At 53.6% G+C, this 17,568-nt stretch overlaps 2 protein-coding genes across 2 annotated transcripts; one reads left to right on the top strand and one right to left on the bottom strand.

Moving 5' to 3' along the window:
- Window positions 1-23: 23 nt before the first annotated feature.
- On the bottom strand, window positions 24-7,138 carry ATPAF2 (ATP synthase mitochondrial F1 complex assembly factor 2). Its single transcript, XM_056337550.1, has 8 exons — window positions 6,952-7,138; window positions 5,115-5,159; window positions 4,629-4,774; window positions 3,710-3,807; window positions 3,077-3,157; window positions 2,831-2,943; window positions 1,272-1,387; window positions 24-650 (listed from the first exon to the last, which is right to left on the bottom strand). Exons 1-8 carry the CDS (start codon window positions 7,070-7,072, stop codon window positions 513-515), a joined length of 858 nt encoding a protein of 285 aa, XP_056193525.1. The 5' UTR covers window positions 7,073-7,138; the 3' UTR covers window positions 24-512.
- A 209-nt stretch (window positions 7,139-7,347) lies between these two features.
- Window positions 7,348-17,353, top strand: GID4 (GID complex subunit 4 homolog). Its single transcript, XM_056337574.1, has 6 exons — window positions 7,348-7,701; window positions 10,263-10,322; window positions 11,272-11,379; window positions 12,008-12,109; window positions 13,173-13,303; window positions 14,530-17,353. Exons 1-6 carry the CDS (start codon window positions 7,489-7,491, stop codon window positions 14,591-14,593), a joined length of 678 nt encoding a protein of 225 aa, XP_056193549.1. The 5' UTR covers window positions 7,348-7,488; the 3' UTR covers window positions 14,594-17,353.
- The last annotated feature ends 215 nt before the right edge of the window (window positions 17,354-17,568 follow it).

A 17,568-nucleotide genomic window follows, 5' to 3' on the forward strand; every position in this document is an offset into this window, starting at 1 on the left:
AAACAAAGAAATACTCAGCAGCATTGGCTTTCAGAATCTAGCAGGGATGTGCCTTTAATCAGACAGAGAGACCCTGGTGTTACATACAGGCACACTGAGGGATGAAGAACAGATGCAATGGAGTCTGTTTTCAGATTTCCATAACAAGTGTGTGTCAGGAGCTGGCAGCTATGAAGACATGTGGCATATGCTGGGTATGTCTGTGCCGCGCCCTGCCCAGGAAGCTGTTTCTTTCGTGAGAGCTCCTCTGATGAGTTACAGACACCAGTAATGGACAGAGCTGCTGTCTTGGGGATGCAGAGGAAGCTCACCTTGACCATTCCTCCTTGTGGGCTCAAAACTGCTGGTGCTGCGCTGTGGCAGTCAGTCCAAGCGAGGAGTTGCCCACAAAGTCGCAGCTTCTCAGCGCGAGGCTGATGCCAGGAAAGACACGGTGGAAGGAGGGTGGTTACCATCTGCTGGGTCATGCCAGCAATTCACAGCTGGGCACTTTCCTCCTGTGCCCAGCCGTCTCAGTCCTGCAACAGCTTGTGCTTTACAGTCGAGCTCTCTGAACAGAGGTGAACAAAGAGAGTCCCAGCTGCTGCGCGAGCACGCAGCTCACACAGATCGTAGTCATGGGCCCACTCCACGCTGCCCCACCGCTGAATCTGGAAAGGAGGAACAGTCGGTTCAGAACTGGATTATACATAGAGCTGCTCAGCAACTCTCAGCCTGCCTTTTCATGTTTATGAAACATGGGTAGCCCCCCAGGAGCTGTGCTGATCACTGATTACTGGGGCAGGGGGATCTCCGGACGAGTTCAGTGGAATGACATGCTTCATCTGTACTGGGGTCTGAGGCAGCGTCCCTTAAAGGGAGGATGAAAAGATTCTCATCAACTTCAGCCACTTTGAGGTCAGGGAGAGCTTCACGCCAGGCCAATTTCCAGCAAGCAAGTTATTAGCTTGGTGTCTACTAAGGCCTCCAGGCTGGATAACCCACAGCAAGAGAAGCCAGCCACGACTTTGCAGTTCAGATCAGAGAGGAAGAAAAGTAGCCATTTGGGTTCTGCAGAAAGAAACTGGCAGCCCCAGGAGCACACTGGGCTGCTGCACCCGTGACGTTACTCTACAGCGGCACACTCCAAACTCTCTCAAATGGGGAGACTGGCAGAGTGGAACCTCTCCTGCAATACACTTCCCTTGCCAGTTACTTGTGGTGGGAGATGCATTTGTCATGCTGAGATTATTGCTATTTGAATTATAGGGCTGTTTTGTAATAAAATTTACCTGGTATTCTTCCTCCAGGCGAGACAGAAGCACAGCTTTCTCTACTGTAATGTGCCTGTCAATCAGACCCATGGACAGAATCAGAGATTTCAGCTGGGTGATTACATATTCTATACCTGGAAGGGAATAACCCAAAACAAACAAGATTCATGGTTGTTTTCTGCAGCATTACAGCAGCATCTTCACATGCTCTGAAGAGCCAGTCAGGGTGTGGTGCCTCCTTAGGGAGGTCACGGGGCCAGTGATCCTCACACTTGCATCTGGGCACTTACACGTCAGATCTGCAGTTAACAGCAAACACAAAGCACTGTTCTGGCCACCGTCACTGCAGTGACAAAGGTTACGCCTTGGAAACCGCCTCCTTTTATTCCACAAACCTTCCTTGTGCAAAGGGAAGAGATACACATCCAGGCCCGAATATTCTGGAGCTCAGCTCAAAGTCCAGGGTGAGAGGGACTTGTACACACTTGGTGCTAAAAGAGCTGTCCACATCTATAACCACTCCTAGAAAAACACTGTGCAAATGTGTGTGGTGTGCCGTGCCCTGGGAGAACTGTGCCAGCAAAGGACACAGCTGCTGGGCTCAGCTGATAAAACAGAGCTCTTTTCTGCCATACCACCAGCTACTGGCTTGCAAGACACCCGTCTTCAGGGAAGAAAAGCAAGTGCCTGATGGCTGAGAGACCTGAGCAAATCCCACAGGCACACACAGCCAGGAGGAGGAAAGGGCTCAAAACTCTGAGCTGCTGAGTACTCATGGTTCAGCTCAAGCTGACATGGAGATGCCCGCACATGGACAGGGTCTAAGGAAGGAACGAACTGAAATCAGACTTGCTTGACACTACCGGTCTAGGCCAGACCCTGGATTTCAGGTTTAAAGTCAACGAGCTGCCCAGAGGCTCCCCTTCCCCAGGGAGGCATATGCCTTTCCCTTCCAGCCTGCCTGAGCATTATAAATCATGAGGAAAAAAAAAAAGGGGTTTTGCAAGCCCTGTCCCAGGAATCAACACTTAATTTCCCATAGCTGCAGAGCCAGGGGGGTTTATGAGTTTCACTGTCTGCTGCTCATTCAAGCCTTGCATTTAAGGACTTGAGCAAAGCAAGCATTACTTCATTTCTTTCAGTGTCATTCACCAGTATCAGATAAGATCAAGTGGGCTACAAGGGTGAAAGAGTGAGGACACTGCACAGAACCATGAGCACCTGGAGTACTAAAGCCCATTTCTTTTCCTGGTAAGAAAGCTGGGGATGAAGTCACTAGAAGGTTTGGCATTAAGGAATTTATTTGTGCTAGGGCAGAGCAAACAGCTTGCGAGCCAGCGCAGTCAGATCCTGAACTGACTGTGAACTTAGTGGCACTAAAAGGAGAACCCCTACCCATGACAAATACAGCCGAGGGACTGGCCTGCAGATTTAAAACGTAAACCTCAACACTCTGATTATCTCAGCACATCATCTGGAGAGGAAAACCAGTAGTCACTCTTTGGCCCGGTGGAGAGGAACCGCTTCTTCCACTGGCACAGCCCAAGCAGATGGCTCCCCAGCCCAGCCCCTCTCACCTTGCAGGGCCCACATGTTGTAGGATGCCAGATGGCTGACAAAGGTCTCCTTGGTGCTGGCTGGGATGTTGGGCCCCAGGATGCTGGTTGAGGAGCCAATTGACACATTGTACCTGGAACGATCACCCAGCCCCTCAGAAAAGCACAGGGCTCATGGACCTTGCGGCTCTGACAGGCACAAGCACTATAGCTCCTGGCCTCAGCAGGGCAGGGTACAAGCAGACAGAAACATCTCTGATTTCTTACCTTTTCTCAGCCCAGGTGACAATGGGATCCCATTCATTCTTCTGCAGCTCTGCCAAGGCGGCTGGCTCCTCCACACGATAGCTAGGACATTGCAGGACAAAACCACTCTGGATATTCGCTCCCAGGCTGCTCCCTATCAGGCTGGGGGACACCTCTGGGATGGAAGCTGCCTGCCACCAGACCACAGCAAGAGGAACAAAGGCAGTGGCAGCAGTGACTGGGAACAATCCCCTCACTCTTCCCCAGATTAAGTAATCTGAGCTGCCTGAACTCAGGCAAAGGAGCATTGGGGACTGGGCTGACAGATCCCCTGAGCCCTTTCAAAGATATTTTCTTTTCCCCAAGGAGATCTTCATTTCCTGCTGCTCCTGCCCTTGCCCAGCATGGAGGCATCCAAAATAGTTCAACAGAACCCCATTCTCCCTCGTGGGTGCATGGACTTCTACTAGGTTTGCAAATGTAGGACTGTCCTAAAGTAATTCAAATCCTCAGGCCAAAATGAGAACAGATCAGGCTCCTGCCATAGCTGGGTTACAGTAGACATTTTCCTTCACTTCCCCCAACCACCTTTCTGAAAACAACACTGCAACAAGACAACCTCGCCTTTGTGCCAGTGGGGCCCCCATCTCGTACCAGACAGTGTCAGTCTCCAGGAACTTCACAGCTGCACGGATCAGCTGCATTTTGTTTCGCTGCGTGGGATTGTCCAGCGCTGTGTTGCACAGTGTGGTCTGCAGGATAAAGGCAGTTTAAACCGCTGTTACTCAAGGTTTGGGGAAGCAGTAGCTCCCATTGCACAATGCCAGGAAGAAGCAGAGGAATTTGTGGCAGACAAAGAACCGAGGGGTGCAACTAAAGCAAGGTGCAGGACCAGAACATGGCTTGTGTAACAGGAATCTTCTCACTGGTTTCAGAAGCCTCAAGAGCTGGCGTATCAAGCGCCAGGAAAGAGGGCTCACAGACTGCTCCAGAGCTCATAGTTTCCTCTTGCCCCTTGCTATCCCAAATAACACTGTCCAGCCTCTTCTAAAGTCCTCCCAGTGACACAGATTCCCCCTAGACAGTCACCCAGCCAGTATCTAACTGCCCTCACAACTGCAAGGTTCTCCCCAGTGGCCAGCAGAAGTCCCGACCTCTTGGGCCTGTTTCCCTGGGCATTAGGACAACCATGCTCTCACCATGTTCTCCGTTTGGAGACTGTTCTCACATCTACACAGTCACGCTTATTTTAGAGTAAGCCATGCCAACTCTACTGCAAGTACTCAGGAGAGCTGGCTTGGGGGCACGATGCAGAAGGAAGCATTCTCAGGAGAATCTCATCTCATGCATCCCAGTGCAAGGCTTACACCCCAAAGCTGTTCTCAACCCTTGCTCTGGAATCCATTCTGCCAGCTGGAAAAGCCCTCACCAGGTGGCAGTGGCCTGCAAACCCACCTTTAGCCCCCAGTATTTCTATTCCCAGTCTTTAATCCTGATTTCCTTGACCTGACTGCTCCCAGCACACTGCATTCTGCCCTGCCAAGGCCTTGGTGTCCCAACCTGCCATGCTCACCAGGTGCATAGTGTAGAACTTGATGGTGTCTTTCTGGGAGTCCCACTCTGTTGCCACTGCAATGGCCAAGGCCTCACTGGGGACAGTGAAGAGCTTGGCCTGGGGTGTTTTCAGCTTTCGGTGGTCCAGGTTTATTTCAAAGCCTCCTGGGGAATCAGAGTAGAAATCCTGGGGGATCAAAGAGGAGCAGGCACTAAGGAACAACAGACAACCCCACAGTGGGAGCAGATTCAGAGCTGGAGCTGATGGGAGCCAGGGACCAGAGATACTCAAGTTTTCCACCATGATTTGGACATACTTGGTCTTGGAAGCTGTTTCCCACCACACAGCTTTGCTACAGATGAGGAAAGAGCACAGCAGTCTGGTGACAAATACCCAACTCGCACAGCCTGGGTTACAGGTGTTGCTCCTGCTGAAGCAGTGTGGGGGTGGTAACGCCCATCTGGGGGACCAGCCCCTCCATCCTCTCCTGGCAGCCATACTCACCTTCTCCTTGCGAGATGCTCACATTCTGGTAAAACCGTTTCCTCTCTGGGGACAAAAACAGAGCCAGTCAGAGGGCAGTCAGAGGAGGTTTGGTCCCTTCCCCTGCTCCCCATCACAGCCCAGAGCACATGGAGCCCTTGGTGCTGTTGAGGTGCAAAAATCCAGCCCAGTCCAAGCACTACACCACTGCAGTGAGCTCCCACCGTACAGGGGAAGCGTCATGAAACTGGTGAAAACCACAGTGCTGCTGTGCACAATCAGCAAGTGAACGGGACCAGCTTGCCTTCTGCCAGGCTGGGGTCTCAGCTTCCTGTGAACTGGGCTGCACCAAGTTTCTACAGCCTGGCAGGAGCGGTTTCCAGAGCGGACCTGCCCTAGCACTCCTGGAGTTTTGCTTTGCAGTCAGTCTTTCAAGATTCTCCCACTGTACTCACGTTTGACAAATTAATCTTTGTACTGCCTTGGCTAACTCTCTCTCTGCTTGTTCCATTTCAGAGCAGTAAGAAATCCAGCAGAGCCAAGTTAGAGGCAGGGCAGGGCACAGCAACCTCTTTCCACCCCCGATGATGACAAACCCACCCTGTGCCAGCCCACACGCTCTCCCTCAGTGCATCTCACTCATTCTCTGCTTTGACCTGCAGCTAATGCACCCACTGAAAGAATCACAGCTGCCAGCTCAGTGTGTGCAGGGGCAGGACCAGGATGCCATTCCCTCCACCGTGACTGCCCACAGAGGCAAGTTCATTGCCGGCACACACAGTAACAGCTGGATGGTGTTGGGGACATGGTGCACACACTGCAGCATGCCACTGAGTCACCAGGGCAGGAATCACCTCCTGCAGCTGCCTCCAGCCCACACATCCCAGCTCCAGCTGGGGAGTATGCCTGCTCCACCAGCAAGGTGAGCCTGAGGGAACCGCAGGTCTCTGTTTTAAGAGCAGCCTCCTTTCCTACCAGCACTGTTGCGTGCACTCCCAACACCTGAGAGCCAGACTACACGTGATGCGAAGGCTCGTATCCCTCACACAAGGCAGGAAGAATCTACAAGCCATTCCCCTGACAACAGCCACCAGATCATAAATCCTGAACCCATAAATCTGCCTCGCGAAGGGTGAGGCAAGCAGGCCAGGCTGCAGGTCTGTTATTCTAGGCTAAAAAAAGCACATTCCCCCTGGAGAAATGGAAGAGGATTTGCTCAGGCTCAAAGACCTGCAAGCTTCAGGGCCTCAGAAAACACCACGCTGTTAAGGAACAGCTCTAAAAAAAGATTAATGTATGCGTACCCCAGAGGAGTCCTGAGTCACATTGGTGGGCTCCCAATACCCCGTGATGAGTCACTGCGACTCTGCAGCCTCACCTCAGAGAGAACCAGCCTAATTTTACTGTCCTCAAACCCACACGTTTCCAGCAATATCTGTGGAAGGGATACGTGGCCCAGAACGTGCCTGAACCGCCCTGGCTGGGTCCCATCCCCCCCAATCCCTGAAAAGCAGCAAAACACAAAAGCAAGTACAGCCAACCGCCACGCTGCGGGCTGGGCCGTGCCGCCAGCGAGCCCCGACGCTGAGCACCCGCCAAGGCCGGGAGAAGGGGGCGCGGGGGGGGCGGACCCAGCCACCCAAAGCGCTGACGGGCCTGGGGGCGCCGGGCCCCGCGGGGCTGCGCTGGAACGGCTGCCCGCCCGCCTCCCGCGCTCCCACCCGCCCCCAGGGCGCTCAGCCCAGCCCCTCCCCGGCCCGGGGTGACCTTGGGAGGTGTCACCGCCGCGGAGGGGTCCCCAACGGGACAGGGGCAGGGCCCCCCGAAGGGGGCTGGAGTCGCCCCAACGCTCCCTCACCTCCCAGCGGGGCGTAGGCCCGGCCCCCACCCGGCCCCAGCGGGCCGCTCCCGACAGCGGTAGGAAGCGGGCGGGGGAGCGGGGAGCGGCCCCGCAGCAGCCGGCAGCAGCCGCGCCACATCGCACCGAGGAACGAGGAACCGCCACCCTCCCTGCCCGCCTCAGCGCGGCTCGGCGGGCGCCGCCATGTTACCGCGGCAGCAGCCAATCCGCGCCGCGAACGCGTTTTGCCCCTTCGCCCGCCCCGTCCCATCCTCGGCGGGGCGGGCCACAAAACTGCGCTTCCCAGCAGCGCCCGCGGCCGCGCCTGCCGGGAGGAAGCGCGTGCCCTGCGCCGACGGCCAATCGGCGCTCGGTACCGCCCCTCCGCGGCGCCCGCGAGGGCCAATGGGAGCGCGCGGAGGCGCTGCCGGGAGGCCCTGAGCCAGGCGGCGGCGGCGGCGGCCTCGGCGTGCGCGGAGCCGAGCGGAGCCGAGCGGGCGGCGCCCCCGGCCGCGCTCGGCCCCGGCCACGCTGGCGCCCGGGGACCCTCCCGAGATGCCGGTGCGGAGCGAGCGGTGCCGTGCGGGCGGTGCGGCGGGCTCGGCCTCCTCGGCGTCCTCCGGGGCGGCCGCCAGCAGTCTGGTGCCGCCGCCCCCCATCAACACGGCGCAGCCCGGCGTGGCCACCTCGTTGCTCTACAGCGGCGCCAAGTTCCGCGGGCAGCAGCGCAGCAAGGGCAATGCCTACGAGGTGGAGGTCGTCATGCAGGTGAGGGGCCGGCCGGCGGCCGCCCACACCCCCCGGGGCCCGACGGGGCCCCGCTCTCCTCAGGCCGCGGTCGCCGGGTCCGTCCCGCCGGGCCCCTCAGGCCGCGGTCGCCTCGCCGGTTCCCTCCCAGGCCCTAAAACTGTCCGCCGCCCGGTTTCCCAGCCCCTCAGGTCCGGGCGCTGGTTCTCTTCCCTCGGCTGCCGCCGGCCTCCCTGCGCTCCTTCCCTTCAGGCCCCAGTTGTGCCCCCCTTCCCCCGGCGCGGGTCGCTGCCAGCCCTCCGCCGGTTCCCTCAGGACCAGCGCCTGGTGTGTGTCCCATCCCCAGCGTCCTAGCGAGGCCTGTGGAGGAGGTGGGGAGACCCCTTTCCTTTAGTCCCAGCATCCCACTTCCCCACAGCCCCAGCAAGGTGGGACCGGGGTGGCGGAGGCCTCAGCAGGAGGCTTCCCCCAGGCTTGGAATGGCCTGTAGTACCTGCCCCGCTCGCCTCTGACCTGGCAGTGCCTCCCTGCAATACCTCTGGTTCCATCAAGCCCAGTAATGACTGCGGGTCCTCAGGCTCTGGCGATATCTCTGCCCCCCGTGCACTCTGCCTTCCTTTCATCACTGGGGAGAAGACCCTGTCTTTTTCCCTTCAGACCCCAGGAGAGACTCCTTTCTCTCAGACCCAGTGAAGTCCAAGGCCACGCCCTTGCTCCCTTCCCCTCAAACCCTGCGAAGGGCCCACTGCACTCAAGCTGTTCCCCCTCATCTTTTTTCCCTGTTCCCACTGGGCCTGGCAAGGTTTGTAACCTGGGATTCCTCCCTCATTCCCTTCGGGCTATGGAGTGGCCGTGCACCTCCATGCCACAGGGTGGAAGGGTAAGAGCCCAGCTTAAGAGTGGGTGGTGTCCGGGGATGTCTCTACCAGCGGGACAGCCTGCATTTCAGTCCTGGCTGGAAATCAGCAGGGATCCCAGTCCCTGGCTGGCTGGCAGAGCATGGCTCAGCTGGCCCAGGGACCCAGGGTTCCCTATCCCTGGGGTGCTGGAGGCTGCCCTAGGCTGAGCAGGGAACCTGGGACAAAGTGCAGTGGTTTGTCTGTGGCAGGAATGCAGCCAGACAGCTGTTGTGCCCAGCTGTGGTGGGGAGTCGGGATGCTGGCTTGTGTGGCTTTTCCATTCCTCCCTGTAGTCATTGTCACACTGTGTGCTTTATTTTTAGTCCTAGGCATTGGCACAATAACTTTGGGCAGAGCTGGCGAGGTGTGGAGTCATTAGTATGCGGGCAAGCCAGACATCTGATACATGCTTTCCTATAGAGCACCCTGCGAGTCACAGCTTTGTTCCCAGTTTGGTGGCATGGGATCTGGGGAACCGTGGTTGAGCATGTAGCGAGTGCAGTGATGAAGCTTGACACATGTGCTGCTGTTGTGGAGTAGTGTCAGAGCCCCAGGGTCAGCAGATGGGGCAGCATTTGAACCGGACTGTGTTTTCATGTCCAGTCCTGCACTTGTCAACAGCACAAGCATACCTGGTTTGCTGTGGTGGGGACATCCTATGGCTGATCAGTTTCACTGCACGCTGCCTTCTCACAGGGGCTGGCGGTGGCTTTGTGCTTTGTGCTAAAAATGCTGCTGTTTCATGGGTGTCAGCTGAGAAGAGGTGGCTGCCCTCTCTCCCTGTGCTGAGCGCAGAGAAATGTTGCTTTTCTTTGATCACAGGTGGGGAAGATCCATCTTTTCATAGTTGATGTTTGTGCTTCCCCAAATAAGTCACTTCTTGTTTTGATAATGGATCTGGAGATGTCGGGGAAAAGCTTGGAAAATCCCCTGGTTTTAAATTCCCTGCTTGGAACAGACACAGCCCCCTGTTTAGTTTCTGCACAACAGAAGCAGCGAGATGCAGCCCTGTAACTCTTTCAAGGGTGTCATAAAAGCGTTCGATCTGGGCTTCCTTCAGAATATATGAGACATCGTCTGGCTTCTGAGCAGGCTTTGGCATGTGCTGTGCCGCCAGACTGGGTTCTAGGCAGAGCGTACAGGTAGCATGTTAGAGAGGCATGGGTCAGGCCTGTTAAATAAGCAGATGGCAAAGCTTAGGGCCTTGCTTCCTTTAGCCTGAATTATCTCCAGTAAATAGATGCTTTTTACTCTTTTTCTCACCTGAACACCAGTTTGCTGGTGGCAGTTGACTGGTAAGTGTGAGGGCTGGGCTTATGTGTGATTCTGCCAGTGGTGCTTTCATTTGGAGAAAGCTGAGTCTGCTTCCTTGTGAGTGGGGAGCCGGGGGTTGTTACTGTTGGGGACTTCTGGGCAGAGGGTGCTGCCTCGGTGTGCTGGAGCTGGAAGCAGGCAGGGTGTTGTCAGGCCTGGGATGTGGGGGCTTTCAGAGGTGAGCTGACCTGTAAATGATCTTTCTGAGTGGTTCCCAGGTGTGGGGAAGGGCTGCCCCTGTGAGCATTGGGCAGTAAGCTGCACTGTCTGTACTGGCTGAAGCTGAAATCAGCCTTGGAGGGGTTAGAAACTGTTTTGGATCAGTGGGGTGCCTTTATGCTCATGGTTGGACTTTGCGCTCTTTTCTAGCATGTGGATATGGAAAATTCCTATCTCTGTGGATACTTGAAGATTAAAGGCCTTACAGAGGTGAGTGTTAACTGCAAAACAACAAGAAAAGGTGCTGTGTAAAGGCTTTTCTTTTTCCTGGTGGGGTGGGAGAAGCTGCCACCAGAAATAGGAAGTGGAGGGATTGAGCGTACAGTAGATTTAACCACTAAATTGTTTAATAGCTTCAGTCTGTTGTTCTTGGCATGTCAAGCAAGTACGGTGGGCCTTGATGGGAGTCCTGAACAAGGAAGGCTTATCTGGCATACCTTAAGGTCTGAGCAGAACCAAATCTGACCCTGCAGTCAGCTTTAGGCACTCTACCAGTGGTGGTGTGTTGCTGAAAGTAAATAAACCAGGACCTGAACAGTCAGATCTTTGCATACTTCCTTCGCTATCCATTCTCTAAGATTGCTGGTAATGTCAGACAGTCAGTGAGAACTGTCTCCCAGGGGTGATGATGCTTTCAGCTGTAGCGCACCACATGTCTGTCGTTACATGGGAGTGCTTGGAGAGGTTTGCTCTCTCCAGCTGAGTCTGCTGTTCCCTGCCTGTGTTCTCCTAATTCGGTGCCAATGTGAAGCACCTTTTCCTGTGGTGGGGTGGCTTAATCCAGCTCTTGAGCTTTGTAGCACTTGTGCAGCAATGGCTGAGGGGCAGTGCTGGCTGTAAATGGTCACTTGTGATTGTCCAGCTGGGAGCTTCCCTGCAGTCCAGCTCTGGTGCGGCTCCTGCTGGTTTCATGAACGTGAATAGAGAGGCTGGAATAAGAGGGTGGAGGCTGTGCATGCGAGTCAGACTTTTAAAAGGTGTGGGGCAGGACGAGTCAGTGTGCTGCTTGGAGGCATGGGAGCACTGGCCTGGGATTGCCTGAAGCTCTCGCTCTGAGATGCTGCTTTTTGCTGAGCGCATGCACCTCATCTGCATTTGAGTTTCTGTCTCTAGATGACAAACCTTCTGACCTCTCATTTGTGTGTCTCTTCTCTCCTAGGAGTACCCAACCCTCACCACTTTCTTTGAAGGCGAAATAATCAGTAAAAAGCATCCTTTCTTAACGCGCAAGTGGGATGCTGATGAAGATGTGGATCGTAAACACTGGGTAAATAAATCTGGGGGGCAGATAGGTGTCTGCAGTTCTGGCTGAGCAGCTGGTTTGGAGGTGAGGTGCAGCGTGTGCCCATGCAAGAGCTGCCAGAAGGGCCTGGAAACCTCTCCTTTTTGGGTGTCTCCCTCCTTCCACCGCTGGGATCTTTGCAGCACCCTTCAGGAGGCTGTTGGCTGTGATCCGTGATGAGGGAGGGGGCATCTTGTTTTCCACTTGCTGGCCCTGGGGCTGGAAGGGAGCAGGAGCAATCCCCATCTCTTGACCCCCTTAGGAGAATGTGCTCAGGATCAGGGCTGCAGCAGCCAGCTGGTTGCCTGGCTGCCTTGACCTTTACTGTTTTTTGCCAGACTTTGATGTTTATTATGTTTCCGTCAAAATATCTTCCTCTGGAAGTGTAGGAACTTCTCTAGCTGGGCTGGATATGGCTGTGGGTGACTGGCAGTCCTTTGAGCTGCCCTGTGCTAGTCCTGGGTGTGCGTTTAGCACTGCTCTGAGGGAAGAGCAACCCCTTTGGTGAGGATGGTCCTTTTCTGTAGCAGTTTTTCCCTCCTAAATAGCAGCTGGCACTAGTGAGCTCTACTGGTATAAGCATCCTGGTTTTTTCTTTTCTTTTTTGTTTCAGGGGAAGTTCCAGGCTTTTTACCAGTATGCAAAAACATTTAACTCTGATGACTTTGATTATGAGGATCTGAAAAATGGGGACTATGTCTTCATGAGATGGAAGGTAAACTCCACATGACTCCTTCTCTGATGTGCTGCTTACAAACGACTGACAGAGGCTTGTGGTGCCTGAAAGCTTTTTCAGCAATGATGGTTTAATGACACATCTCACCCTACCAACCTCGTAACCCACCATAGTTGCAAATTCCAATGTGACTCCTGTCTAGCCAGCTAATTGCATCCTTAAGGGCTGCAGTTGTGGCTAAAAACACAACAGGAAAATCTGGCTTGGTGGTGATCCAGAGGATGAGAGAATTGGTGTCTCCAGTCCCTGTGCAGGGCCTGGGTGTTTGATGCAAACTGGACAGTCTGCACATTTCTGTACTGTAGCTGGATTGGTTCCTCCCTCTTTATGTGAGCCTTGTGCAGCTGCCAGGGGAGGAAGTTGTAGGGTCACAGAATGGTTTGTGTTGGAAGAGATGGCTGAAGATTGTCTAGTACAGCTGCTCCACCATGAGCAGGGACATCTTTCACTAGACCAGGTTGTTCAGAGCCCTGTCCAACCTGGCCTTGAATATTTTCAGGGGCAGGGCATCTGCCACCTCTCTGGGCAATGTGTGCCAGTGCCTCACCACTCTCACAGTAAAGAATTTCTTCCTTACATCTAATCTAAATCTGCCCTCTTTTAGTTTAAAACTGTTACCCCTTGTCCTGTTGCTACAGGCTCTGGTAAAAAGTCTCTCTGCACCCTTCTCATAAGCCCCCTATAAGTAAGTACTGAAAGGCTGCAATAAGGTCTCCCTGGAGCCTTCTCTTCGTCATCAGGCAGCTCCAATTCCTGATTTTGCAATTGGCTTCTGATTTGCAGGGGGAAGGTATTGAACTGAAATTGATCCTGTGCACTCTTAAAACTGGTTCTGTTCTCAGTTGTCTGTTTCCCTGTAAGATGCCTACAGTGGCAGGTGGTGAAAGAACATGCTGGTCTGTGGTTTGGGCTGCTGCGAGTGCAGGGAGTGCTGGGGCAGGAATGCCTTCGTGTTAACGGGTGCCAGTAGTCAGTTTGGGAGGGCAGGGCAGGGGGGTTGTATTTGACCGACATTTTAAAATGCAGTCTGTTTTGTGTACAGGAACAGTTCCTAGTCCCAGATCACACTATCAAAGACATCAGCGGTGCTTCCTTTGCTGGTTTCTATTACATCTGCTTCCAGAAGTCAGCAGCATCTATAGAGGGCTATTACTACCATAGGAGTTCAGAATGGTAAGGAAGCTTTCCTTCCTCCTGCGGACTGAAGGGTGGCTCCTCAAACCAAGCCGTGACTCCTCTTCTGTTTGTCTGCAGCCTTGGGAGTGTCCAGGCAGTGCTTCTCTGGGCTGGGAAGGAGATTCAGTCTGGTGGCTGGACCTCGGGGCAGAAGGGAGGGCTTTTGTGCCACGCTTGGCCAGAGCAGTCTAGTGCAGTCCATTTGTGTGCTCTGAAGTGCTGCCCTTTTTACATGGCGGGGAATAATTGGGCTGGCAAGGTGGAGCAGGAGAGATGCAAGGTCTGGAGGTGCGTTGTGGCCCAGCGAAGCAATGGTCTGGTGCAGCAGTGAGGTACGTTGGGAGGCAGACACCAGCTGTGGTTCACTAGAAGCATCCCTCCAGAAGCCTTGTCTCCAGTGCAAACACTCGCAGGGCTTGCCTGCTTCTGCCCTCCTGTGAGGATAGGCAAGTGTAGGGCAGCTTGATATAGTGAGCAGGGTTGCACTCCCTCAGCTTATGCTCTGCTCAGTGATTCAAGCTTCAAGCTTCTCCATGACTTGGCCCTCACATGTAACAGCTTGGCTGTTGTTCCCTTCAGGCAGAAATCTTGTTAGGCCAGTGCTTTGTAGTCCAAGGTCCTTGGGGTGTTGCTGTAAGACAAGGGAATGGTCCAAGTTAATTGGTTGATTTCTTGTTAGAACCAGCCATCTGACAAGTAGCTGTGGAAAGCTCTTTTCCCTCTGACAGCCTTGGATATTTGTCTTACACAGCAAGTGAATCTGTGGGGTGGCTAGAAGCTCTCGGGGGTGGGGGTGGGGGGGGCGGGGAGGGAAGCTACCTGGGAGGCTTTCAGACGCATCCCCTCAAGCTAAGCTTTGAAAGACCTGAGTGCAATTTGCAGTTGTAGCAAACACTGTTTGAACATGAAAGTCATTGAACTTCAAAAGGTGTCCAAAAACCACAGTCAGCCCACCTCAAACACAGCCTGGCTGCAAGTAGCTCAGAGGCACGGGAATGGAAATGAGGAGCGATGCCAAGTCCTCACAGGGTTTTGGCACTGTGGGTAAGTGGGTGTTGGGTGCATGAACACGTCCGAGGTTTGACTCTTGAGACTGTATAGGGGGAGAGAAGAGCCAGCCACCAGGATGTCTGCACTGTGGCCTGCCAAACAGGAGCCATTAGTGCTAGGGGAGTTCTCTTGCTCTATGTAATCCTCTTATCCATATTTTCCTTCCGTCCCAGGTATCAGTCATTGAATTTAACTCACGTTCCTGAGCACAGTGCTCCTATCTACGAATTCCGATGACAGCTGTCCAGAACTGATACTGCACAGAAGAAAACCGGGCAGGAGAGCATGGCCTGCCAGGAGAACTGTGTCCCTGCTGGAGCACGGGAATGCACGCTTCTCTCCTGCCCCTCGGACTCACGAGAGAGAGCCTGAATGTTAACTCACTCAGCCCGAGGAGTGTGGCTGCTGGAGCTTGATTCTCCCTCCTGTCGAGTGGCGATTTGATCTTTAATCTGGTTTTAAGCTACCTTTAAATGCACTTTCTTATTGCACAGCTAGTTTCTCTATCACTGAAGTTTCTCCCGGCTCTCCTCTGGAAGCTGTTTCTCAGTAGCTGGAATCAGTGGTCTGTCCTCCAAGTAATAAGAAAATATAAGCTCGGTGCTTATATTTTCATTGTTACGGCCTGATAATGGGTTGAAATCGCCAGGACTCAGGTTTGTGGCCCAGATTGCCAGCTCTGATGCTCCCAGAGCCGGGACCCATGTGTGAGGCTCTGCTTGGCAGAGAGCTGCTCGGCTGCAGAGTCTGTTGGGGGAGTGTTGGCTGAGACAGATAAGGCTTGAATGAGTCTTTGCTTTGCGCTGGCTAATGAGGTTAGCCAGAGCTGCAGATCTTTCAGGAACGCCAGCCCTTTGGAGCTGGGAGCTGTTCCGGTGTCTGGATACGCCACTGGGAATTAATTTGACGTATGGACTTCCAGGCTCTCAGTAAAGTGGATCTGAACTCTGCTTATAGGTGTATATTTGCTCTTTACTTAAGTTAAGGGTAAAAAAGAAAAAAAAAAAAAGAAAAAAAAAAGACTTTTATTAAAAAAAATATATATTTTTATGGTTCCTTTTCCAAAGGACCCTATGGCAAGTGCACAAGTACTCGACTACATTTTACCGTTTTCACATTGAAAACCAGGAATGTCTGTGTTAGTTTTTATATACATGTATGTAATCAGCTAGCCGCTTTGGGAAAGTAATGGGAGTGCAAGTGTTGAGCAGCATTGCAGGGACAAGCTCTGGGAATGTTCAGCATTTGTACTTGCTCTTCATACTTCACCAACACCACTGCTTGATACCTTTCTACAAGGCAGAAAAAAAAAAAACCGGAAAAAACCCAACAACCGACAACCCCCGCCCTCCCCCTCCCCCCCCCAGTAGCTCTCCTCTGACTTTGAAACGTTTCAATGGATATAACTTAAGGCTTGTGTGCCAAAGTGTGTGTGTATGGCCGTGTGGTTTTTTTTTTTAAAGACATTTTAAAAATTGGCCTTGGTTGTATATTTAATGTGACAGTCCCACCTGCAGGGCTTTTGTGAAGAGTTTAGTTTGCATTTTCCTGGCTGTTTTAAAAAGAACCCCATTGAAGCTGGCTTGTTGTCATGCGCTAACCTGGTGGGTGTTGAGGGCGGGTTTGCTGCCTGGGAGAGGAAAGCGAAGCCTCTGCCTGCCTAGCGCCAAGGTGGTTTGGGTTTTCTTCTTTTTAACTAACTTTTCTTCCTATCTGCATAGTGTCTGTCTGGTTTATTGCAGCAGCTGAATTGCTAGTTTAAGCCTTAACAAGAAAGTATTCAGGTCTCGGTGAGCCCATTTCTTCTATTCCGAGTAAGTAAGGATCTTGCACGATCGGAGAAGCGGCAGGGCTGGTCTCAGGAGGTGATGTGGAAGTCACCTGCCTTGTGTGCTGTTTGCTGCAGATGAATCCTTTTCCCCAGCACAAACGGAGAGACACCTGCTACAGCAGATGGGGGACACCTGGCCCTTGGTGGCCCCCTGCAATGAGGGAAGCATGTGTCATTGCCCTGGCCGTGGCAGGTAGATTTGTAGAGTAGTGTGAAGGCAAGTGGGGTTGCGATTCGAGGTGTGGAGGGAGAGCAGCTACGAGCACAGCAGTTGGGAAGCAGATTCCCGTTTTATTCAGCTCTTCTTGGAGAAACTCTCCCTTTGGCAGTGGGGAGAGGAGCTTCCTTGCGGGGGTGCTGGGAGACATCCTGGTTTTAGTGGTGAAAGCTGGTGGTGCTGCTCTGCTGTGACCAAGTGTGGGGGCAAAGCCTCCTCCCAGGTGCTGTGTGGGCGCAGGGACCCAGCTCCCAGCGGCTCTTCACAGCCCTCCGGAGCCGTCTGTGTGCAATATTGGTGGCGGCACTGGTCTCCTTGGCTCCCCAGGGCTGTCAATGCCAGTGTGACACTTGGGTTTCTGACGTGATTTAGTTGAATTAACACTGTGGTCGTTGGCAGAAGCTGGGTTAGGAAGGGTCCTGGGGTTGTTTAATGTGTATAACTACTCCAAACCCTCTGACGTTTTTCTTTTGAGACTTGATATGTTGCGAGAAGGGTGGGGAAGGAGCATCCTGCTCTCTGCCTGTCTCCTTCCCACCATTCCAAAGCCAATTTTGGCTGAAATCCAAAACTGCCGGGGTGATGCCGCCCCGTGGGATGTGTCTGGTGGGTGCAGAGCAGGTCGTGGAGCAGAGAGGTTTGCCGGGGCTGGTGTTCAGAGCTTTCCTCCTCTAAGGCTTTTGTTTTGGTTTTTGTTTTCTTTTGACCTGTTGTTTGAGCTAAGGAGAGATGTTACGTATGTCGTGGTGTGGTGAGAGAGAGCCGACCGGGGGAGGATCTGGGGTGCGGAGGTAAGAGATGGGGTGTTTGGCCTTGGAATAGGCTGCGATGTCTCTTTTGACCCGCGCTGGCTGCAGAAGGGGGGGTACCGTGGGCAGGCAGAGCAGGGGCTGAGGAGGCGTTTTGTGGAGCGATCGATGTCCAAATTAAACATGAAATGTATTTAAGAGATCTGTGTCTGCCTGTGTTTGTCGAGCAAAGCGCGTCTTGATTCTGGGGGGGAGAGCTGTGCTTCATCTCCCTCAAGGACTTCTCCAGGAATCCATTAAGCTGCTGATTGCCTTCACTGCAGGATCCGGCCTTAATTAGAGGAGCAGGAGGGGGGGCAAGGCCTGTGTGGGGGGGCTCCCTCTGAAGCCTGCCTGGTTCCTTATAGCTTTCCCT

This window comes from Falco biarmicus, chromosome 4 (genome assembly GCF_023638135.1).
Source record: "Falco biarmicus isolate bFalBia1 chromosome 4, bFalBia1.pri, whole genome shotgun sequence".
Classification (NCBI taxonomy): Eukaryota; Metazoa; Chordata; class Aves; order Falconiformes; family Falconidae; genus Falco; species Falco biarmicus.